Source organism: Sylvia atricapilla, chromosome 2 (genome assembly GCF_009819655.1).
Source record: "Sylvia atricapilla isolate bSylAtr1 chromosome 2, bSylAtr1.pri, whole genome shotgun sequence".
NCBI classification, from domain to species: domain Eukaryota; kingdom Metazoa; phylum Chordata; class Aves; order Passeriformes; family Sylviidae; genus Sylvia; species Sylvia atricapilla.
The window spans coordinates 69,196,105-69,221,195 of NC_089141.1; the positions used below are offsets into that span (position 1 = coordinate 69,196,105).

Below are 25,091 nucleotides of genomic sequence, written 5' to 3' on the forward strand. Positions count from 1 at the left end.
TACCAATAAATAATGGTAGTTTAAGCAGTCATTCACCTAGAGTCAGCTAAGAGTGTTCTACAATGGGCTTTTTCTGTCCATTCTTTACTATGAATTTTCATCTTAGTCTTCAAGTGTTTGATGGAAGAGACTATTCCTGGGGACTTTCTGGTGACTTTGTTCCTCTCTCACATGACTGAAGATTGTATGTAGGAAGTATTCACAAAAATTGATTCAGGAACTTTAACTAGCAAATGGAATCATTCAGCATGACAATATGTCCATTGACCTGGTAATTAATCTTGGAGAAGTAATACTGAGGAATCTCACTTATATTTCTTAACCCAAAAAGATAAAATTATGAAAGTTTCTGAAACTCACAGATAATATGTTAAATATCACCTTCTGTTACAAGCTAATCCATTAAGGTAACATGGTTAAACATAATCACAATGAATGTAGTTTAATATAATGTTTGCAACATTTTTAGTCCACATTTTCTCCAGTGCTAATATTCCTCCGGAGAAAACTGAGTAAAACATATTGATTCTTGTGATTTTGATTGATTGTGTCCATACTTCTAATGTAGTTAGACTGATAATTTAGAAGAGATAACAGAAATATCTGCATGTTCTTAAGACAACCATATCTCATCAACACAACCTATTAATTCTTCACCCTCTGACTTCTTCCCAAATACAAAAAAAAAGGCATTTCTGCAGCAGTTAAATACTCTGAAGTCCTGCCTAATGCCTTGAAATTTTTATTCCATATGCCAAAAAAAATCCCACAAATTTGAACTGCACAAGCACATTGAATAATATTCAGCCACAGAAATTGTCCTACTTCCCATCTTATTTGTATTTGTCTGTGGGAACATAAATACAGGACACAGAACATAAATACATGAAGGATCTACCTAATGAGATCCTTTAACATCTAAGAGGATCCATTTTTGATTACATGTGAATAAAAATGTAGCTAAATTCTCTCTGACTGAGTCAAATAGTACGAAAAATTATAAAGTATAGAATAAAACAACTGCCATGCAGATTCAAACTCCAAATATATATATAAAAAAAATCTTAAAGATTTGGCTATATCTTTAGCATAATTTTCCAAGAAAGCCACCCAGATGAAGCCTTGAATTGGAGAAGGTTACACAGAAAAGAAAGAGCAATTTAAAGGTTTTAATTTAATTTCAAACAAATTCCCATTGTCTCTTGTAATTTAAGGAACCACTGACAAAAATACAAATTGAAAAAGTTTTTCACTTTACTAAGATCTACTTGTCTTTGGGAAACTTTCATGTTTGTGAAACCTACAAATCGTTTCATGAATAGTGGAAGGTAGAAATTATTCTGTGGGGCAGGATGAGTATTTTTCAGCCTCTTTCTGCTTTAATTTTCATCCTAATTTCATCCTAATGAGTTTTGCCACCAGCTTAAAAAACTGTGAAATGTTCACTTTGTGTAGTTCATGGCTTTTCTACCTGAGTAAGGCTAGTATCCAAAACTTTTTGTTCTACATCAGATAATATCTGCCCCCACTCTTTCTAAAAAAAAAAAAAAAAAAAAGAAAAAAAAAAAAAAGCACTAAGGAAAAAATCTAACTCACACCAAACAATAAACCTCCTCAAAGATTACATCATTTAGTTTGCAAGCAGATGTGAAACTATTTTTGATGCAACTGTATTGAAGTTATAAAATAACCTGACATAGCCAATACATTTAGTAAAGCAACATAATAACACATTTCTATACAGTTCCAACAGGACCTTTTTTTCTCAAAATGACACACATCACCCTGGGTATGAATTTAAAATTTTATCAGGTTACTTCTAGAATTGCATTCACTCTTCTGCAATGGCATGCAGGAGGCTACCATGTATAAAGGCATAGATTTCTATGGCAACAGTTTAAATTCTAGGCTATTCTTAGTTGAAGTGTTTGCAGAAACAAAAACAAACCACAAACAACCCTTTTTAAACAAACTAAGTAATATATCTCTTCCTTTTCTGCCTTTTCTCAAAGAACAGAAATGTCTTTGCTGAAATGATTAAGCAATAAGTAACTTAATGTGATATATACTATGTTTGAAGTTACAAGATTCTAAAGTTAGCAGGAAAAAATATGCCCATTTTGACACAGCATAGATACTGTATAAGCTTCCAATGTTAGAAATAGTATCATGACAGTCTTTACCTGCAAATAGAAAATTTACTTCTTGGTTATTGTTGTTAATGCAGCAAACAGAACATATTTAATATATTTGCACTTCACTCCTCTTCAAAGCATCCTCAATAATCCCTTTTCATTCTCTTATGTTTCTTTTTTGTTGAGTGTTTTGTTTAATAAAAATAGTCATTGAAGTGGTAAACATGTAAATAAGATAAGCATTGTAATCAAGGCCTGGTAATTATTACATCATAGGGTTGGGTGATCTATATATGTCTTAAGGGCAAGTGTCTGCAAGACAGAAGAAAGAATTCTGTGAATGTTAAAATCAGAAAATTATATAGAAAATTCCATTTTGTCATTTCCCCACAACCTAGAAAAAGGGTGATAAATACATGTCTTCAACATTTCAATTGAATTAATATTTCTATTTAGGTAGGCCAACGAACTAGCACTTTTAGGAAGCTAAATGAGCAATTTTGCAGTTTTGCAACTTTATGCTACTTTTCAGTGACAACAAATTAAAATTACACATTTAGCATTATATTCTCTGGAATGCATTCATGTCTGATCTCAGTCAGTGACTAGACATTTTAATTTATTGCGTGTTTTATCTTGACTTCTGTTACAGTGCTTCTAATGTTATAATTACTATACTTTTTAGCATAGGATGTATTCCTAATTTTCTCAGTTACTCAATTTTACCACTGCAATATCATGAAGAAGGCAGCTAGACCTAGGTAGTCTTCTAAGGGTGCACTAGCTTATACCTAAACAGCTTACTTAGGACTAAGTTACATTTTATGGCCTCCTAAGGACAGAAATACCAGCCCATGTGTAAGTGTGTTTGTTTTTTCTTCTCAAACTATTTAACACTGGATTGCACGATGGCAAAGTAGTGCCTCTACTGCCATCACTTTGTCTAACACAGTGTCCTGGCAGAACAATCTGTCCAAAGAAGCAGCAAGGTGCAATAAAGAAGGGACCTTGAAATAGGAATGGTTTGTTTAGTTAAGCAGGCCACACCATTTTCAGAGCTGCACAACCAAACTTCAAGGTATTTTCTAGGAGACTGCAGATTTTTCCACAATGATAAAAGGTTTTGGAGGAATTATGTATTCCCCATGTTTAATTCTTCATGGATACCTTGAATCAGGCTTCTGCCTCACTTTCAAGAGCGTACCTATTGCAACGTGTACGTATGCCTGTTTTCTCCTCTCGGATCCCAAAGGTGGGAATTTTCTATAAAGCAAACCAAATCAGTGTTTGAAGTTTAGCAAGTCCCTTACGGTGTTTTACTCTTTAAAAGGATTGTCTGCCTGAAGAAAGCCAGAAGCAACGTGACTGAAATTCTCCATGTCTCCACTGGGACTTGAGCTGTGAGTTACAAGTGATTTGCAGAGACTTTCGCCTTTACAGGTTTGACTGAATTTAGGGGCACTTTCCCGTACAGGAACGGGATCAAAGGCGAGCTGCCTGAAGTCCAACTGCAGCACTGCGCCGTGGTTTTTTCAGCTTTTAATATCAAAGGGTGGAGGTACCCAGTGCAGGAACGGGAAAATCTCTGCGCGGTAATTCATTTTTCCCAGTGGCGGCAGCTGCTGGAGCCCGGCTGCCCGCAGCTGCCCCACGGGGCAAGCTGCTCCCGGGCGGGAATTCTGGCCGCGGAAATTCGGCTCCAGCTTAATGAGACCAAGCTGGGCAGAGGCACTTAAAGCAAATTCCCACTAACATCCCTAATATATCTGCAGTGCGTGCAGCAAAGGCGGTGACAGCAGCGGCAGCAGCATGAGATTCACAATATTAATAAAGGGATTCACTGCCTCGTTAAAAAAAAAAAAAAAAAAAAAAAAAAAAAAAAAAAAAAAAAAAGCCAGGGAAAGGAGGGAGAGGGGAGGAGGCAGCAGGCAGGAAACTTCTGTGTGTTATTTACATTGGGAAAGGGGGGAAGGAAGGGTGTTTGTGCCTCTGCCTGTGAATGAATGAGAAAGAGGAAGGGAGGGACAGAAAGGGAGGGAGGGAGAGAAACACACACTGAGCACTGAAAGGAGGCTCTGTCCCCTAAACCCAAGTAACCCGTTTTGCAAGAACTGGATGCTGGAAAAATGGTAAGGACCCAGAGTTGAAAACATTTTCACTTTAATACTGAAAAAATATGCCATCATAAAATCCTTGAATAGAATTAGTAAGTTTCACTTGCTTCCTCAGTTCTGTTTTCCTCAAATTGTAGTAAGATTTACAACAGCACAGAATTTTCTACCATTAAACTTTGCAGCCTAAGCGCTAGAGTGACATTAATTGGTCATGCTTAACTGCCTTGGATTTTTTTTTTTTTCTGCTATGTTTACACTGTTACCATAATAGAAATCAAGGGTACTATTTTTTACATTCAGATGGAAAGGCAATACTGATTATGTATATTGAAAAAGAAGAGAGAGAAAACAAAACCAAAGCCTACCCTCCCCACCTCCCCCAAAGAATGAAACACAACCTATTACCAACAAAGCAAATCTCTCTCAGCAAAGTAATTCCCACCTAGACATAAAAATAAAAATAAAAAAAAATCCAATGAGAATATTCATGCAACTATATCTTAAATAAAATCTTTACATTTTTTTCCACGGTAAAAGTACGATCTCTACTGCCTATTGATCACATACAAAAAATAAAAAAAAAAAAACCCTGGCAAAATGGCACTTTTTATTATTATACTGTATTTCGTATATAGAAGGTTTGATACGAAGGGACTTATCAGGTAAAAGGGATGAATGATGGTGTGAACTAGACGCTGCTTCCAGTCGGGGGCTGGAGCATCTCTGGGGTGCGTTGTATCCATGCGAGCCATGCAGCACTTTTTTTTTTTTCCTTTTTTTTTCTTTTTCTTTTTTTTTTTTTTTTTTTCTTTTTTTTTTTTTTTTTTTTTTTTTTTTGTCCATTTGTCTGTTTGTGTCTGAGTCGGAGTCATTTATTTACATTACATTCATGCCTTCGTGCAACTTTCCACTCCTGCTTTGCTGTCAGGAGGAGGCCAATACCAGTCGTCTGCTCCCCTCGTTTTCCCGGCCTCCTGAAAAGGGGTCGGTCCACAAGTGAAGAGAGCAAAAAAGCAAATCAAACCCCAACACAACTGAACAAAAGCCCAAAAAAACCAGGAGCCGTGTTTCGCCCTGCCGGAGCTGAAGGAAGCTGCTCCTCGTCTGTCTGTTAGTGCCCCGGCCGCGCACGGGCGGGGGATGCGCGCACCGCGCCAGGCTGCGCGGCTCTGCAGGGATGCGCTCCGGCGCCGGGCTCCCCTCGCCGCCCGCTGGGCCTCGGCGCTTGCTATGGGGGTCGTGAGGAAGGGCGTGCGTGTGTCTGTGTCTTTCGCTTCTCACAAAAGGTAGCCGCGGAGGTGCAGAGCTGCCCCCGGCCGGTGCGTTAAGGGCCGGTCCCGGGTGGCTGCCGCCTCCGCCCCGCCCGCCGCCTCAGTCCGACAGGGAGTGGGAGCCGCAGTCGTACACCCTGTGGGCCCCGTCGGCGCTGTAGGGCCCGTTGTGCCAGTAGGACGAGTCGCAGACCGTCTGCAAGGAGTTGATTTCAGATGCAGAGGAGTTGGCGTCCCTCCTCTTGGACCGTTTTCTGTTCCTCAGGATGAAAACCAGCATGCCAACCACTGTGAAGGCAGAGGTCACAAAAACCAGCAGAAGCCCTGGCACTAGCACCGAAATAGAGACCCGGCTGGTCTCCAAGTATGAGTTGGAGTGAGTACCTGTCTCTGTCAACCCGGTGCTGTTTTTGTTAGTAGAAGTTAATGTGGGTGATATTTTTAACTGAGGGCAAATCACATCATTGGAGAGAGACTCAAAATCCTCCTTGAAGAAATCTTCTGGAGACTCACACCTCAGGTCACTCATAATCACCTTGGGGCGCAGCATCTCCGCCCACTGTTTGAAAGGCACGATAGGGCAAGTACAGTCCCATGGGTTGCCGTGCAGGTCGATCTGGGTGATGGAGGTGAGCTGGTCCAGCACTCCCGCCACAGGGAGGTACATGAAATAATTGTTGTGTATGCTCAGCTTGGAAAGCGAGACCCCAGCGAACACATCTACTGGGAGAGATCTCAGCAGATTGTTGTTGAGGATGAGGACTCTCAGTTTGGGCATCGCATTGAAGGTGCCAGGCATGATCATCTGGATCCCATTAAACTCCACATTCAGATATTCCAGGTTTTGCAGCCCAGCAAATTTCTCCCGGGACAGGGTGTCTAAGTAGTTGCTATCCATGTAGAGCCATCGGAGATCAAAGAGGTTCTTGAAGGTGTTGTTCTCAACGGTGGCAATGTTGTTGTTGCCCAGATCGAGTAAATTAAGTTTTCGGTAATCCAGAAAGTGGGATTTCCTGATGGTGTGTATTTTGTTGTCTCTCAGAAACAACTCCTGCACATTGGATGGCTTGGGCTTCAAATCCACCAAGCTGCTCACATTCCTATCATTGCAGTTAACCTTTAAACCTGAGCCAGGGATCTGATCACAGCTGCAGATGTGCGGGCAGGAAAAGGTAGCCGGTAGCTTGCTCTTCGCACTCACTGTCGACACGGCAGCAGTGGGTTTGGTCTTGATTTGCCAGTTGACAGGAATCTTTGTACCTCCATTTGGAGCAGATCCTGGCGTGGCAGGGTCTTCTTTGCCTTGTATTTTAAAGGGGGTTGGAATGGGACCAGGATCGCAGGTTTCTTCTTCGGCAGGGGGAGCAGCTAGGCTGGAATCTACTCTGTTCTTTTTACACAGCTCCTGCTCTGTGGTCTCATTTAAATCTTTGCCCTGCAACCTAGTGGGAGCTTCACAAATCACTCTGCCGATCAAAGCGTTTTTAGGTATGTTTTCCAGCCATTCTTTCAACGACAGCAGATCGCAAGTGCAGTCCCAAGGGTTATCCTCTAGCAGGATTTCAGCAATGCCTGGGATCTGCTCCAGGACCTCCTCATAAGGCAAGGTTTTAAGACGGTTTCCCCGGAGGTCGAGGTGGGTGATCGGCACATACTGAAACACGTTGGGGGGCAAGGTGCTGATGAGATTGTCATTTAAAATCAGCACCTCTAGCTTGTTTAAGTCCCTAAATGCTCCTGGGTCAATATCCCGCAACAGATTAAAATCTGCCTGGAGGTATTCCAGATCGTCCAGCCCCAGGAAAGTCTGCTTCCTGAACGATTTGATCTTGTTGTTGTTTATATGCAAGCGTTTCACCAGCTGCAGCCCAAGGAAAGCCCCAGGAACAATCTCATGCAAACCATTGTTTTCCATGTGCAAACTGACCGCATTGTAAAAGTTAGCAAACTCATTAGGGAAAAGTCGAGTCAGGGAATTGCCATGCAGGAATAAATGGTAAAATTGGGAAGTAGGGGCGGTGAAATGTTGCAGGCTGGTAAATCCCTTTTTCTCACAGTCTACGTGCAAATCCCCTTCTATCTCGTTGCAGGCACAGATCTTCTCTTTGCAAACGTCCCCTGTAACGTTTCCAGCAGCAAAACAAAGAGACGTCTCCAGCAACAGAATCCAAAGCAGCATTTTTAAACCGAGCAATTCATTCCCGATCTCATCACAAAGTAACAGCAACCATCCTCCTCACACGGAAAGCAATTCCAGTTCATTCAATACATTAAATGTCCGAACCACCAGCAAAAGGGGGAGAAAAAAAAAAAATAAAAAATGTGTGGGGGAGCAGGGAGGGTCGGCGGAGGGGGGGATGCTTTCTTTTCTCCTCTCTCCCCCCCACGCACAACTGCAACAGCCCAGATTCCAGTCAGTAATTATATCCACAAACTATCCAGGCACGTACTGCAAGGCAGGCAAAAAAGAAAAGAAAAAAAAAAAAAAAAAAAAAAAAGAAAAAAAAAAAGTAGAAGGAAAAAAATTCCCCCTCCTCGCTCGCCCTCCCCGACGCCTGCCGGGCAGCTAAGTGGAGATCTGCCGGCCGGGCTGGCTCACCGGCACCGTGCTGCTGGCCCCCGGCCGCCGCTGCATGTTAGGGAGGCGCGGGCGGGAGCGCGGCGCTGGCCGCGGAGGCTGCGCGCTGCGCGGCTCCGGCGGACTGACCTTGCCGCTCGGCGGCGGAGCCGCGCTCCTCGCCCGCCGCCCGCCGGGCGCTGTCCAGCGCCGCGGTGCTGAAAGCGCCCGCCCCAGCCTAGGCGCTGCCCGCCGAGCCGCCGGCGCTGCGCCGCGCCTGCCCCCGCTGCTGCGGTGCGCGGCTGCCCATGCCCGCCGGCGGCCGGAGCCTGCCCAGGGGCCCGGGCCGTCCGCCCGCCCGCCCGTCCGCCCGCGCCGCGCCTCGCCTCGCCCTGCCGGCCGCGCTGCCTCCCCTCCGCGCTCCCTCGCTCGCTCCCTCGCTCGCTCTTCTTTCCTTTTTCTTCCGCTGCTGCCGAGCCGCACGCTCGCACACACTCACATGCACGCAGAGGGAGAGTTGCTAAGAGGCTCTGCTCGTTTCAACCTGGTGCACACTGAAAGATCTGACACCCTCTGCTGAGCTGCAGTGGCAAAAATCCATCTGCTGAGGGAATGCTGGAGAAGAAAAAAAAAAATCAATCCACGTACAGGGCAAGCGTTAAAACGCTGGCATTAAAAGCTGTAGATCTATTTAGATGCGTTTTCCTAAATGGATTATTTAATCTATTTATTTTCTTTTAAAATGGAAAGTTTAGCATTCCCGTCCTCCCGATCGGTTCCTTATTGCCCCCATTCACACACTCACACCTGCACAAGAAGGAGAGGAAGGCTCGTTTGCCTTATTGTATTTCCCAATGATTTGAACAGAATTAGTGTCAGGGTGTCAAGCGAATAGCAATTTGAGGTAATTATTCTGCACGCCATTTTTATCGTTGCTTTAAATGCATTTCTTCCTCCCCTGCAGTCTGGTGTGTTTTATGCTGGATTTTGTCTCTTGCTGGTGTTCTCTATGCAATGTCGAATCGTGGATTAGTGTACTATTTTTCATAATTTAGATGATCACAGAGAAGAGGGTAGGTAGGGGGGAGGGGATTGCTGCACTGTTAGCAGTTCACGCTACCTGTTCCCAGAGAGTGTAGAATGTCTCCCTTAAGGAGAGCAGAAATTGGCGGTTATTCTTATCTCTGTATAAAAATCCAGAGATGGGTGTATGTCCACGCATATATATTTCTCTAGGGATGCTCCTTATATACTCTCTGTAGAAATAAAACGCCTGCTTCCCTCGACACCCTCCTTCTCGCTCCTTCCCCCCCCCCCCCCCCGCCCCCCGCGCTGCCCTTTTCCAGCTCCCATCCTTCTGACAAAAGAGATTACACAGTGGAAAAATCGGTGCCTGGCCTTAAAGACAAGAGCCAAGCATACAAAAGTTTCTGCATCATTTGGACGTGTTTCAGATGCCTACGAGCAAAGGACCAGTTGCACCTCTGGTGGTGCAAGTGAAAACCCGCGTTTCCCCCGCCTCGTTCTGAGAAGGAGGAGGAGGAAGAGGAGGAGGAGGAGGAGGAAGAGGAGAAGGAGGAGGAAGAAGAAGAGGAGGAGGGGTGGGGGGGAGAAGGACGGGAGGAGGAGGAGGAGGAGGAGGGGGAGGAGGCGCGAAGCGGGGAGAGGCAGCCCAGCCTCCTGGTGCCTCCTGAAGCCCGGGGCTGTGCCTCTCGAGTCCGGCGCCGCTGGTGAACTTTGCGGCATACTGGTAGGGGGGGATGTAACCGCGGGAGTGGGCTGGAGGAGGGCTATTTATAGGAAAATCCAGAGAGCCATATGGAGCCTGCACCCCCTGGTCCCGGCGACATGTTAATGTGGTCAAAGCTTCTCCCTGGCGACTGCTTGCAAATAAATCAGACATCCTGCCGATGATGATCTTATCAAATTAATGTAATTAGACCATAGACAAGTTACAACACTTACCGTGGCCATTTCAAGTCCCCAGGATGAATAATTGGTCTTTTGGTTTGTTCTGGTGGCCAGGGACCAGGGACGGAGGGGGAAACTGGATAGGAAATGGGACAGGAGTAGGAAACAAAACAGACAGAAAGAGAGAAATCCTGACCCTGAAAAAGCTTATCCAATAAATTACAAATGGGCTACAAGAGATAAAATGCCACTGAGACAGAAACCACCACAAGAAATATATCAGTGTTTTCACTAGAAAAAGAAAAAGAGGAAAGGAAACTTGGCGCCACATTGGGGCACATTAATTCATTTTTCCTGATGGATTCTTTGACTTTATCTCTCTCTCACTGATGTCAGGGTAGAAGGGTGGGAGTGCAAAGCTGTCTGGAACCCTTCCATGGATCAAAAATTGCAGCCTTAAAGCGCAGGGGGACCTGGAGGCAAGGAAGCCCTAGGACAATCCATTGAGAGAAGCAGGACAGTCAGAGAAAGGGAAAAGGGTCAGGGTGGGGGTCAAGGACACAGTACTTGGTGTCAGCAACAGTGACAAGATCACTGTGAACAGAGTCTTTGCAGAGGAAAGACTGAAAATGTGGAGCCTGGTGAAGACTCTCTGAGATGTGGGGCAGGAGGACTTGTTCTCCTCTTGCCTTAGAATAAAGCTTCCAAGCATCTTTACGTCCATGTTATTAAAATTGTTCAGGCACCGTAAAAACAATCAAAATGCAACCAGAGGACCTGAACATTAACGAGATATTAAATAAATAAATATGACTTGAATAAGTGGAAGGAGACAATGGCCTGTTGTTGAAGCATGAAGGACAGATTGCCTGCTCCTTACAAGGGATCTACTGAGAGTTAGGAACCAGCGGAAGCCATCTGGGGATGGTTCTAAAGTGGTTAAAACCTAAAAAGTAAAAAAATATGCCAGAAGAAATAGAAGTGTTTATGGATGCTATGTAAGTTCCAAAGCAGTATTTATCCAAGGAAGATACTGTGTTTTCAACTGTATACTTTCGAGATTGATGTCTTATATACAAAATCTATACACTGAGAGAGCATCTGCTATGCAAAAGTCAACATCTAGGAGACAATTCAGAGAGGAACAAAAAAGGCACCGTCCATTTTAGATTTGATATTTGCAGTTTTTTATTCTAGGAGCCAAGCTACACAGAAAGATCCAGAAAATTAATCTGTCATTACTCAGGGCCATAATCCTAAATGTCTAGGTTTTTTTCAACTTATTGAATTAAGTTTGGAAACATGTGTCTTAGGATAAGAGGCCTGCCTTTAAGAGTTTTAAGGAAATATCTATTCCTGGGTCAAGTTATCTGGGAGCTGAAATCTCTGTCACTTAGAGAGTGTGGTAAAGTGAGAGACCATACAGTGTTGAAGTGACAATTAATCTGGGTCTTTAAATTCAATATATATGCATCCCATTTGCAATCCATACACAGGTTGTATAAACAAAACTCACATAATCCCCTCTATGTTATCCAGAAGATCAGATAAGGGAAAGAGCATACAAGTGTATTGTCCTTGACTGTAATCTTCTACCTCATGTTTCTGTCTGCAAATTCTAGAAGCCTAAAACAATGAGCAGCCTACTTATACCTTTCCTCTGAGTATAAAGTCCATATTTAACCACACACAAGCCAAATGAAATGGGTTTACTTATAATATGGAAAATTACTTGAAATAGGAAAAGGTAGTGGGATACTTCTTCATTTTCCCAATTAGTAATCTCCCATCTCCCTGTTGCCATGGCTATGTAAGTAACACTGGGTAAGGGTGTATTTGTGCTACTTTGGAACATTTTAAAAAGCTAGTTACTTCATCTAACACTAGAACTTGCAGAGCAGAACTCAGACCATCTGCAAAGATTCTAGAGAAGAAAGCAATTATTACGGTAGATATCCTGATTTCAGTGTTTGTGTCGTGTACTGTAAAATTGGCTTCATTATTTCTATGGAGATGCAAAGACATCCTACACTGGAGACATGATGTTGTGTGTGGATATGCACATGCACATACATATATACAAATGCATATAGACAGCTGTGTGTGTACACTACACATCATGATAGACCGGCAAATAAAAGAGTTATAGGATCATTGTTGGATTTGAAATTTGAAATTATGTCTTTGTCCAGGCTTTGACTATGGAATTTAACACAGGCTGGTAGTTAACATAGATGCCTCCACATGTTGCAGCTCTTGCTGGAACTATGCTTCCCAGTGTATACAGTTACCTTAAACCAGCTCAGATAAACAAGTTCTAACTAAGTGTAGAAGGGTCTAAGCTAATATCAGGATCTCCTTGCAAAATTTTCTATCTCATTATATTTCACAGGCCAGTCTTCACATATAGCTACTGGATTTCTATCTAAACTGCAATTAGACCTGACAAGATTCCCAAACCTAGATAATTTTCTCCTTTGTTTTTCTTTTAATCTCCCTGTGATATGTTCACCAGAAGGAGCTTTGCAAAATGATGCAGCGGCAGATGATGATGATGACTAAAAAAAAAAAAAAAAAATTAAATAAATAAATAAAGAAAAGAAAGTTAGAGAAATGAGTGGTTTGCCTACTTCTATCTAGTGAGTAGGAGACTGGCTCATGATGAGAAAATAAAAAATTCTCTATCTTTTGCAATGTAAGAGGCAGCCCACATGTTTTTCTTTCTTGGCTCATACCCTCAACCACCGGGCTACCAACTCTCTTGCTGCAGCTGTTCTACTTATAAAAAAAAAATAATTTTGAGATCCCTTGGACCATGGAAAGGCAGTAGGGGAACATGAGTTACAGCACTTGCCAGGGTGTGCACAGCTCTGGGAGGACTTGCTTGTTTTGTGCTTTCATGTGAGACTGAGCTTGACCTAATATCAGATGTTTAGATTATGGAGCTGGAAGCAAAACCCATTGACATTCTTCTCCAGTATACATTGTCATGAGACCTTGAAGTAATTTTGTGTTGGAAGCAGTGGCTGAATAGGTCATGGGGTTAATCTTAAAAGGTTAAACCTCAGGTGTCAGAAAAGGAAATAGGAGTCAGAAAGATGGACAGATTTTGCATCCATTTTGTGTGTAGTCTGCCATAAAACCTGTGTAGTCATTTCACTTTGAAATCCTGATGATGCGGAAGAAAAAGGTGTACTTCGCCAGCAGGCCAGGCCAAGGTCCTGACCAGAATTTCTTATTTAAACTATATATATTGATCTGAGTCTCTGACCCAGTTTCTACTATGATTGCTTGCATTTAAGTCACTAAAGCACCTGAGCAGTTCTTAGGACAGGACCAAGCCACACAGCTACTGTTCTTATTGGTGAGACTATCCAGAATAGGTGTTTGGTAAAGGAGTCGATTCAGACAGACTTTTATGTTTTATCTTTCTCTGTTTCTTTAATTTTTCTTTTACTCTTTATTTTCCTGCAGCCTATGGTCTTCTGGAGTGACCTTTTGTTCAAATGTAAGGGTTACTATAGGGACAGAATTAATTCCTTTCCAACTTATAGTAGTGATTTGACCCTGTGTCTTCTCTGGGAAAGTATATTCTGCCCCGTGTTGTTGGTTAGAAGGAGAGAGATAGGGAGCTGAGCTGAGTCACCCACCTCCTTTTATTCCTCTCATCTCAAAACTCACTCTCACACATACACACACACAGAGCCTCATACACACATTTTAAAACTTTGACACAACAGAAGTGGGTTGTCTGCTTTCAGTGGAGAATTTCAAGTTGAGGAGCCCAGATGGAGAGAGATGGTTTTGCTGCAGCCCTGACCCCAGAACGTGAACTGAGATTTCACTGCAGCATTTCACTTGAAATGTCCTCCCAGATGCATCTTCCATGCTCTCAGTCCTGACATGAAGGCCTAGTTTCTGCCTTTCCCAGAGCAATACGTGAGATGGTTCATTGCCTGACTTGAGGACCAGGATTTCACTCCAGGCTTTATTTTCCTAAGTTTGGCAGTGCAGCATTTGGCACTGCAGCACTGAAGTACACAGGATTGTGTTTTTTGCTTTGTGATAAAAGACATACATTTAGGCTGGGGAAAAACATTACAGTGAAATTAACTGGAGCTGTGAGAAATATTTGTTCTTTTAGTCAGCTATAACAGGAAATGTACTAGTATAACATTGCAGCCTTTAATAAGAAGTGATAACATTTGCACCACAGTCTAATCTCAGTAATTTTTTTTCTTAAGATTCCAGCATTATCATTTTAAGTACCTTGTTACAACGATTCTCAACATCCTGCAAGACATGACTTCCATGTAGTGTGACCAATAGACAATATAGTACTGCACTTCTTGCTATATGACCTTTTTGTGGTTTTGATTGCTTGCCTATTTCATTCTTTCCCAAAAAAGTGTCCCATATCTGACTGAACACAAGCAAAAGGTTGAAACAGTTGGTTACTTTGCAACATATTCAAGTGACTGAGGTAGTTTAGTAACACTCATCACACAATTTAAAGTTAGTTGAAAATTACTTTCATCATACTATAAAAACTTTAGTGATGAGACATGAGACAAAAAAAATCAATGTCACTTAGATATACACAAGGCACTAAAAAGTATTTATCAACCAAAAAAAGAAAAACTGTCCAGACTTTCAATCTATTGCTTACACAAGTAATCTCACTGAATAACATCAGCTTGAATAATATATCTATAATGTGTTTTCAATAATTAATTATTTTCTTATCCATTTTCATAGCACAGTCTCAGAGCACCATAAGGATCATATAAATGGAAAAAAGTAAATAAGAGCTTATGTCTGTGCTCTCTAACTATAACTTATTTCCATTGTTTAATAATGAAGAGAAAAATGCTTCTCAGAATGCAGAACTGAGGCAAAGATTTGCCTCCACCAATAGTTCACTGACATGACTCTGCAATTCATTTCCCTTTTCCATGCCTCAGTTTATTAGTTTCAGAAAGAAGAAGGTATTATAAATGGTAGCCCAAAAATCCCTAAAATCTGTGATGAACAAACATGGTGATTGAAGTAATTGCCATCATTACTCAGGGGTATAACCAAAAAGGGTCAAATCTTATGTAAGAGTAATACCCAGTTCTTTCTCTTTTTGTCAGCCCATCTCAGTGGCTTTTACAGGGGAACACAATATAATTTTATTTGCTCAGCAGATTGGAAAACAGAAGCACTGACCTTGGGAAGGTCACATGTCAAGCCGTTGATAGCACTAGAAATAGACCCAAGTCTCAGAAGGCCCAGCCCTGCCTTCTACTCCAGTATTTCGCAGATGCAGAACTACTGATTAATAGAAAAGAAAAAATACTCAAAAAACCAAACCAAAACTAAACTAAAGGCTTCCTGTATCTTTCTCCTTCTCTCTCAGACCTGATTTTATGCATCAAAGGTTTCATATGCCAGTCATTTTCTTTCTAGAGGCCTGATGTAGTTACGTGGTGTGACAGTAATACCAAGCCTTGGTTTTCTTATTAGTTCACATCGTAATTCCCTGTAATGCAATTATTTTAACTTGGGAAACAGATTTTTTTTTCATTCCTCAGACTTTCCCTGACTTAGACTTCGGACTTCAAAATTTAAGGATTTCAGAGCCGAATGCTAAATCATGTGAAATACAAACTTCCTCTCATCAAAAAAACATCCTGAAAAAAAATTAAAAATACTGTTTAATCATAGAATTCTGGAGAAGTGGTTTTGTTTTCAGGAAACATTAATTCCTTTATTGTGCCATAAAACAAAATAAAAACAAAAGCAACCAGCCCAGGTAAAGATGCAAACTAAAGCAATACCTTTCAGTGTGGTTCAAAACAAAAACCTGAAATAAACCATTTGGTTTGATTAAAAGATGAGAAGGTTTGTTCTGGTGGGAGTATTTTTTTTTTATATCTGTTGTGTTTCTTCTAAAATAAAAAGAACATGTCCATCCCATCAGAATGGAATATCAGAAATCAGAATATTTTTATCTTTCATGGCCTTCCATAATCATATTTTATTGGAACCATTCTTCTTTTCCTTCAATTAATTTGAATTGGAATTTTCTGATAGAAAGTTTCTGAAAACTTTTCTGCAACTATCTATTAAGTCAGCATGTAGTGATGTCTGCATATTAAAAGGAGAATTGCTGTGCATCAGCAGACTGGAGAAAGACTGAATAGATGAAACATTATTAACAATAGAATAATACCTTCTACCTATTTATGCAATGCCTAGAAACCATACCCTGGGAACAATCCCACATGACATTTTAGTTTTAATTAAATAATGTTTTAGAGACATAAGGGAGAAGAGGCTGGTGACCTGATTAATCATTGCACTGCTCGATTTTACATCACAGCCTCCCAAATTATTTCAAATGCATTACTCTGATGTAAAGCTAGAACATTGCAAGGGTGTGTCACAATATTGTTGTTTTTTTCTTTTCTCCATGGCCAAAGCTGATCTGAGATATCCCTTACTGCCTTCATTAAATTCCAGGCACTAATTTTAACTTCTTGAGTATTTTTTTTTAACCATGATCATTTTTATTGATTCAGTTCATATTGCAGGCCACAAAAAGTTCTGTCTTTCCTGAGTTGATGAGAGGATCAAGTCAGCATTGCTGCTGAGGTGGCCGAGGAATGATCCATGTAACTAAAGGGGATGAATACATACCGAGGTCTAGGATTTAGCCCACAGAAAACCAAAGAGCCATCTATCTTTCTTTATTGATATGTCCATTGTATTTTTTATGATACTCACAAGCTCCCCAAAAGAAAGAGTGATTGTCATCTGTTTCCAATACAGATTTTGTTATTTCCAGGAACAAAAATTTTCATTTTGCCAGTCATGTTTCCTGCCTTTTCAAAAACTGCTATTCCTATTCTTCAGTTTATGCCTTATACATTAATTTTATTGTACCCTGTTCGCACAGTTACATCACAGAAATCTCCTTTTATCTCTTGCAGTTACAGATTACATTTAAATGTACAGATTATGTACCTGTGTCCAAGTGCTCAGACTTTGTTGTTTTGTTGCTGGTTATGTCATTAGTGACATCACAAAATGAAGTATCTCACAAATAGTTATGCTTATGTTCAGATTCCAGGCAAACAAATACAAAACATGCTCTTTTCAATCTTTTTTCAGTTTCATGGGTGTAATAGGTCACTGCTTTGTCAGCAAGACTTTTATTTAAGCAACATAAATACTCTCTCCATAAGCTAGATAGATACTTAAAATTCAGCAGAAGTTACTTAAAAATAGCTTACTTCATATTTGCTTGCAATACTTGCAGTAAGAATTGGGCCCCTGTCTATTAAGTAGGCTTGCACTCTCTCCCTTAGATGGAAGTTCCTTGCTTACTCGGATATACAAGGACTTTTCTAGCATGTTCTCTGTTTGAGAGACTGAGGAAAATCAGGATAATTTACCACATGATTGAAATAATGTTCAATTTTACTTCATTCTCGTGAATATTTATTTGCACCATAGAGTTCCAGAATTTATAACTGGGGGAAAAAGCCCCTAATCTATATAATATGGTCCTGTAGGATGCATGTGACCATGCTTGGCTCTCAGACAGATCCTTGGTGCACAAGGTGCAGAATTTGCACTGCAGAACCATATCAGTGAGGCTTGGTGAAGTCGGCAGGCATCATGAACCTGCTCTGCTGCCCACATGAGTGGTTCATGCCCCAGACATCTGAGGAACATTTACAAAATTATATTAGTTCCAAGAGAAATTAAGAGGTCTAAACTTTCTGTGAAGGCAGAACAGACATCCCGTAGTCAGAGCATACCCTTCCAGCAACAAAATAAAACCCCACTTTTTATTTTTATAGCATCTGATTGTGAGTAGCATCACTAAAATGTGGTAGCGCTGCCCTCTCTATGGATGTGGAATATCCTGCTAAAGGACTGCAGTGTCACAATTAGGAAATACCTGCAGGAGGTCACACAGGGTCTGTGCTGAAAGACCCACTTTCCTTCTCCCTGGAAAATCTTCTTCATTTTCCTTCCCCGTGACACTCATCATGAAAGTTCAAGTTATTGAGGACTGACTCAATAACTTGTGTACTTTCATTCTAGCCATGGAAGGTCAAGTAAAGGTAAAGCAAAACCAAAGCAAAGTGAAAAAGAGAAGAGGATATAAGGCTTTTTTGTCTGAGGACTCAGACTAACAGCTCCTTCGTTTGGTGGGTTTCTGAAAATCTAATGAGATCTAATGTAGACATACATTTCTTTGAACAATTGGTTTATTTCTCTTTAGCTCATTGACAGGAAATGAAAAAAAATGAAGCTTGAAAAAAAAAGGATTAAACCTTTTATTTTCTTGGTTACTATTGTTTCTACCCTCTTTTTTCAGAAGAAAAGTGGGGAGAGATTGTAAAATATTTTTGTATAATCACATATTTAAATAATTTAAATAAAATATCGTGCTGTTTTTAAACTTAGCTTTTAACAGTCAAACTGAAGTAAATCTAAGATAGAACACTTCAGCAGTCTGGCGATAACTTTAGCTTTTGGCATTCTGTCTGATGTATCCACCAAAGCATCTTTACAGTCAGTGGAGAGAAATTAACCATTCAGGTTGAACTGAAATATGTTCAGAACAAGTAGAATAAATTATTCAGGGAAAACATTATTTGTGACACTTTATTTCAAAGACCCTTAACTGTTCACATCAATTTACACTAAAACTAGCTTCCTTTTAGATGACTATATCTAGATGTGTCTAATGTCATTCAAGACATTCACTGAAATAAGGAGGATGTTTTTAAAAAATAATATTTTATTGGAAAAAATATAAACATATTTTAATTACTATATTTTTTGTAAAGTCCAGGGGTTTTCAGTTGTTTTTTGAACAAAAAGAACATTGAAATATTTTCACTAGTTACTATATTTCAAAAACAGTTGAACAGCAAGTTATCATCTAGATGTAGAAAGTTATTCAATTTAAAAATAGGAAATATTTTCTGAAGTAGAATAAACAAGTAATTATATTGTATCTTGAAAATTTTCTTCGAAAGGATAAATATACAAAAGGATTATTACACTGTATTTCTTTCCTTTCAGTATTGCAGAGGCCTATTCACTTATTTTCTCTTTTACAGCTCTACCAACACATCAGAGAGAAATGAAGGGTGAAACAAAAGAGTGCTGTGTTGATGACTGTTATAAATGTTGGATTTTATCAAATACATTATGTGTATCAGTAGCTTTATTGTTCTAAATCCTGATTCATTAAAATTATGCTTGTGAAGCAGTTTTCCTGATTATTACAAAACTCATTGATTTTATGATTTTCTGTGAATCTTTAGGAGTACTTTCTTCCATACACTATTTATTACAAACATTTAAAATATTATGTATTTTATAAAATAGCATAATCTTGTTGACACCAAAGAAATCAATCTTTTTTAAGATCCCAATCTTATGACAAAATAGTGTTCAAATTCACTCTAAAGAGTCAAGGATATTTAAAATATTTAATGATATTTTAATCATTATTCTTATAAAAAAAGAATAACGATTAGAAAAAGAAATTGCATCTTAATGACATTGCTGTTGCTAGGAGATTCCAGCTGCTGCTTAAGAGATGAATGTGTCCTTTTTCTTAATTAAAAAATGATTAATAAATAGATAAAACATTAAAATGTCAACCTTTTAGTAAACTCGCATAGAAACATCCAATGTGTAATCTGCTTAAGCAGCAGCAGCAGAAACAAAAAATCACACAAAGGACAGGGCACAAAAAATAGGCCCATCTTTCAATTGTTCCTTTAAGCTGTCAAGCTACACCTCCGTGCTGCTGCAAAAAAACACCTTAATTAATATTGGTCACTGTGAGGAAAAGGATATAAAGTTAGATGGACAATTTATCCAGTATAGTACAATGTTTATTATGGTCTCTCTGTCCAGTCTGCATGTAATACAAAACTATCATTTAGCTATTACCACCTAGCTCAGTAGATATAAGGGGATTCTGTTATGGCTTAGAAGCTCTCAAGGTTTCACAAAGAAGCTAAAAGGCAAAACATCACTCAGGAAGACCTCCTGGACAAGTTTCAAATTTTTCTTCAGCAGACCAGAAAGTCTTGACTTCTTTTTTTATAGTGTGTCTTTATTTTCCAAATATCCACTCCAACATATTGATAAAAAAAAAACAGACCAAGAGTTTTGGTTTGATAAAGGTGTAAGAAACCTGAAAATTATGATTTATTAAAAAACATGTAAGATCATAGACTCACAGAAGGGGTTGGGTTGGAAGGGCCCTTAAAGATCAGCTAGTGATCTTGTGGAGATTGTCAGCTCCCTACCCTGGAGAGGGACATATTCAACTAGACTGATTGCTCAAGGGCTTCATCCAACCAGGCTTGAACGCTTCCAGACAATCACAGCTTCTCCAGACAATCTGTTTCAGTGCTTTAACACCCTCCCAGTAAAGAACTTCTTACTAACATCTAATCAGAATTTACCCTTTTTCAGCTGAAAGTCATTACCTCTTGTAAAATCTTATCATTACACGTCATTGTTAAAAGTGCTTCTCCAGCTTTCTTGTCAGCCCTCTCTGTTGTACTAAAAGGCCCCAATAAAGTCACTCCAGAGGCTTTTGTTGTCCAGACTGAATAACTTCTTCAACATTTTCTCATAAGAGATTTTTTTTCTTTTTGTTCTGTTGGGAACCCCACAGCAGGATCCAGCCCTGCAGGTGGGGTCTCACCAGGGCAGAGCAGAGGGGCAAAATCCCCTCTCTGGCCCTGCTGCCCACGGGGCTTTGGATGCAGCCCAGGACACATTTGGCTCTCTGGGCTGGGAGTGCCCATGGCTGGGTCATGTCCAGCCTCTCACCCACCTGCACCCACAAGCCCTTCTGGGCAGGTCTGCTTTCCATCTGTTCATGCCAGCCTGTGTTGATGCCAGGGTTTGCCCCAATCCAGGTGCAGCACCTTGCACATTGTCTCATGAGATTCCCAGGGGCCCACTACTCAAGATTTTTCATATCATCATAGCTACGGTTAACTCCAACACTAATGTGAATTTTCTAGAAAATAGACCATTAAAATGAATATTTTTTATTGTCGTGCAGAAGCAGGGTGTCTTCCCGCCTTGCCTCGGTCAGCCCTGACATTGCCCGCAGGGAAGGTACAGCTCCGTGTGCTGGCACACTTTGCTGATCCTGTAGGTCCTTTGTCCCACACAGCATGAACAGCGACAAAGGAAGAAAAGGAGGACTCTGACAAGGGTACAACCACTGGAGTTTATTAGTGCCCCATGAGGGACAACCTCACCTCCAGGGAGTCTGCCTTGGCAGAGCACAGACTGCCCCAGTCCAACAGCTTAGGAACAGGGGAGGAGCAAGGGGAAGGGTAGAGCATAGGACCAGTCAGAGATAGTTAGGGAGTGGCTCTGCATATGAAGGATAAACAAGGGAACCATCCTGGGAGGGGAAGGAGGGAACAGCTGGGATCCATCCAATCACTCGATGACCTCACAGGAACTTTCTAGACCCAGGGTGAGCCCTCAATGTGATAAACAGGACTGGGGGTTACATAATGCAATGATTGACATAAAACTGTAACTTGGGGGAACCATAGGGGGAAAAAACTTAGGGGTATACATGGAACAAACCATTAATCTACAAATAACAATGTGAGAACAAACCATGAATACATACATTAAACTAAAAAAACTAAAAACACACCACTACAGTCAAGTGCCCTTTCTCCAAGATTTGACATTTGCACATGTTAGAATGAAACCAAAGAACAAACATACAAGTTTACCTGGAAGTCAGAGAAAACTTGAAAAAGAGCTAAGAATTTATATAATTTATTCATGCATGCTCAAAGACTTAGTCATTAAATCAGTAGATATGTGATGTTTATTTCATTGACATTTAGAAAGTGAATTTGATCTTTGCATGTAGTTCAGGGCAATAATATTTATTTTATTTGCAAAGCACTTAGGTAGCCCTAGGAAATCTCTGAACAAGTTCTTCTGATAAAAAAAAAAAAAAAAAAAAAAAAAAAAAAGTATAGATGTGCTACTGATAGAGTTTAAACCTGGTAATTGTATCTATCCATTGTGCATCTATAAACATACACAACTACAGATTTTATATCCCAAACACCCTTTTACAAACACAGGTTCTGTAAGTAGTTAAAACAACACTGTAATTTCTTCCAACTTTTTACAAAACTTTAAACATCTTTGTCTGGATTTTTGGTATTTGTTTCTGGGTTTGGTCTGAGGTTTTCTTTTGGGTCTGGTAAGGTTGGTTTTGTAGCATAATTAATATGAAAGCTGATCCCAAAAGACAAAAAGTATTCACAATTCCCAGAGAATTCTTGGAAAATAGAGATGTTCAGTATTTTGCAGAGTCAAACTAATACAGAGCTATATGAGGTCTTGGGGGTATTGGATTTTGTTTGGTTATTTTTTTCTTTTAATTTCTGACCAATGTGAAGAAAGGCTTGTAGGATATTTTTGGCATGGGGATGCCATCTTCAATTCAGGCAGAAGTTTGAAAATTAAAGTCAGAATAATGTTAAAATAACACTTTTCTGACAGAAATGTACAATAGGATTTGACCTTCATGTATGTGTTTCATAAAGTGCTAAAATCTGCCTATTGAATATTTTTTACTGCATTTAAGAACCTTCTTCTTAAGCATTTGGCATAATTGATTGCTAAAAAAATATTGATAGTATAAATAATGAACCAAAAATTAATATGAAAAATAAACTAAAAAAACAAGTCACAGGGTGCAGACTTCGACTTGGTGGGAGTTTTATTTGTCGCTTTTCCTGTGACCTTCTGTCTGTTAAGGAGAGGAAGTTAGTAGGTGTGTGAAAGAGAGAGAAAGCCAGAGAGGAGAGAAGACAGGAGGAAAGGAGCGAAGGAAAACGAAAACAACAGCAATGTATTAAAAAAAAAAAAAAAAAGTAAGTTTGGGACAGTAACATTAACCCAATAAGATTTCAAACACATGAAGCATTGTGTTGCTCACCCATATATAAAGAAACTGACATATAGCTTATGCTGTGCCTTTAAGTCAAGAATTAGATTAAATAGGGGGATAACACTAGAAAGAACTAGATGTTTTTTGGGTTTTTGCACAGATATAAATCCACTGTATTCACTGTCTAGGAAAAATATTATTTAAAATATTATTATTATTATTATTTAAAAAGAATGTAATTGTTTTTTAAAAACTAAAGTGCATAAAAGGAAAGTATTTTAAAATTACTTTTTAGTATTAATATTGCCTGGGAATATTACAGATGTAAGTAACAACGAAATATCCTTACTAGTAGGATAGGAATCCTGTTTATCTGCATAGAAGTGTGTATTCCTCTCAGTTTGATAACAGATGTGAAGTAACTTTTATGTCTCTGATTAAAATAAATATGCAAAAAGCAAAGCTAAACAACATTATCCCATCAGATGTGATCAAAATAATTTGTTATCAATAAACAAGTTAATTTCATTTTATCACTTGCAAGAAACAGGCAGAATACCACATCTCAATGGTATCATTCTAGAAATTAAAATTACTTGGAGTCTTGTTTAACATTTTTGTAGCCCAGTGATATCTTATAGACTTGATCCCTACTCTGAGGACAATTTTGGTTTTGAGATCCCATTCCCTTTACTGCCACTGAACATCTCAGGACACAGTAAGAGACACAAACTAGTGCAGATCAGGAAGACAGCTAATCACTTTAATACTCAGGGGATGGATGTGCCATGATAGTAATGACCTAACCTAAAGAACCTAGAAAGAGAAATTCACTGAGCCAGAGCAGAAGAGTGGAAGAATGTATTCAAGCCTGAAAGAACTGGTGTTAAAACAAAGATTTGTACCAGTTTAATGAGGTTCTCTTTAGAAAAAGACTTTGCCTTAAGCTGCAGTGGAAGTAATCCTAAGAAATCAGAGATTTCTTGGGCATCTTTTGGCATCTTTTATGTACACTCTAGAAGAAGGCAGTTGTGCTTTGACTTCTGAATGACTAAAGATCCCATTGCAAAAGTATTAATTAGTTTTGATTCACCAAGTACAGGAAGCACTTGAAAATATTTAACAGGCATTCAAGTGGGACAATTAAAAAAAAAAATAAAACAACAAAAAACCACATTTGTCCAGGAAGGCTGGTTTTATCCAAGAGGACTGTGGGTTTTTTCCTGGTGTTTTAAATCTGCAGTCTGCATTATTTCCGATACAATATTCTCTACATCCTGTTGGATTTAAGGCGCAGATAAAGGTGGATTAGTGAATAAAGGAAGGAACTTGGCACAGCAGAATAAAAGAACTCTGCTATTTGCAGAACCAAATAGATTTGTTAGTAGGGCACATAGCAACTCACCAGGATTTCTTTTGTGTGTGCATATATAGCTAAATATGTCACATATACATTTTTATTTATGTATATATTTATATATACATGTGCATATTCAAGCATTTGATGTATGCAAATTCATAATAAAAAATATGATACAAATACGTGTAGGTGAAGAAAATAAAATAGCATAAATAATGGTCCCTAAACTCACCCTAGTTGTCCAAATCAATATAATTTCAATAAAGAGGTGTATCAACTCTATTGTGATCAAATTTTAGTGGAGACAGATCTCTATGGCATTACTAAGTAAATATTTGAGGTTACTTCCTGGCAAATGAGTGAGGTCTTAGGGTTATCTCACTTTCTTATCTGACAGCTTTATTCACTTGCAAAGTATAGATAAACAGTACAGATAACCACGACTCTTGGCATGACTGTCCAAAGAGCTAAACTAGGCTAAAGGAAAAGTTTTTCAGTGATTCCTTAACAGTTATTACTCTTACTAATGCTAAGTCCCACAAACAGCAGCAACATCTAAACTGTGCTAATGAACAGATACAGGACATAGGGTGGTCATGCCTGATGACTTCTAATTTCATGTCTACAAATAATCACTAGATGCTTACACGCTGGAGGTTTCAGATCTTTATCTGCAAAATACTCTCTGGATGTGAGGCACAGCAAGTAAAATAGCACATTTCTGTCACCAAGTCACACCAAACCTAGCACCAGCCAGGGCTGGT

General features: G+C 39.7%; 1 protein-coding gene and 1 long non-coding RNA gene across 3 annotated transcripts in view; one reads left to right on the top strand and one right to left on the bottom strand.

The window, feature by feature from the left end:
- SLITRK1 (SLIT and NTRK like family member 1) overlaps window positions 1-8,154 on the bottom strand; it is a 497,090-nt gene extending 488,936 nt beyond the window's left edge. The window contains exon 1 of the mRNA XM_066313436.1: window positions 5,009-8,154. Coding sequence (XP_066169533.1) covers window positions 5,621-7,699 — 2,079 coding nt within the window. The 5' untranslated portion in view covers window positions 7,700-8,154 and the 3' untranslated portion in view covers window positions 5,009-5,620. The remainder of the gene's footprint in view (window positions 1-5,008) is intronic.
- Window positions 1-25,091, top strand: part of LOC136357837 (uncharacterized) — a 604,229-nt gene that overhangs the window by 573,178 nt on the left and 5,960 nt on the right. The window lies entirely within an intron of this gene.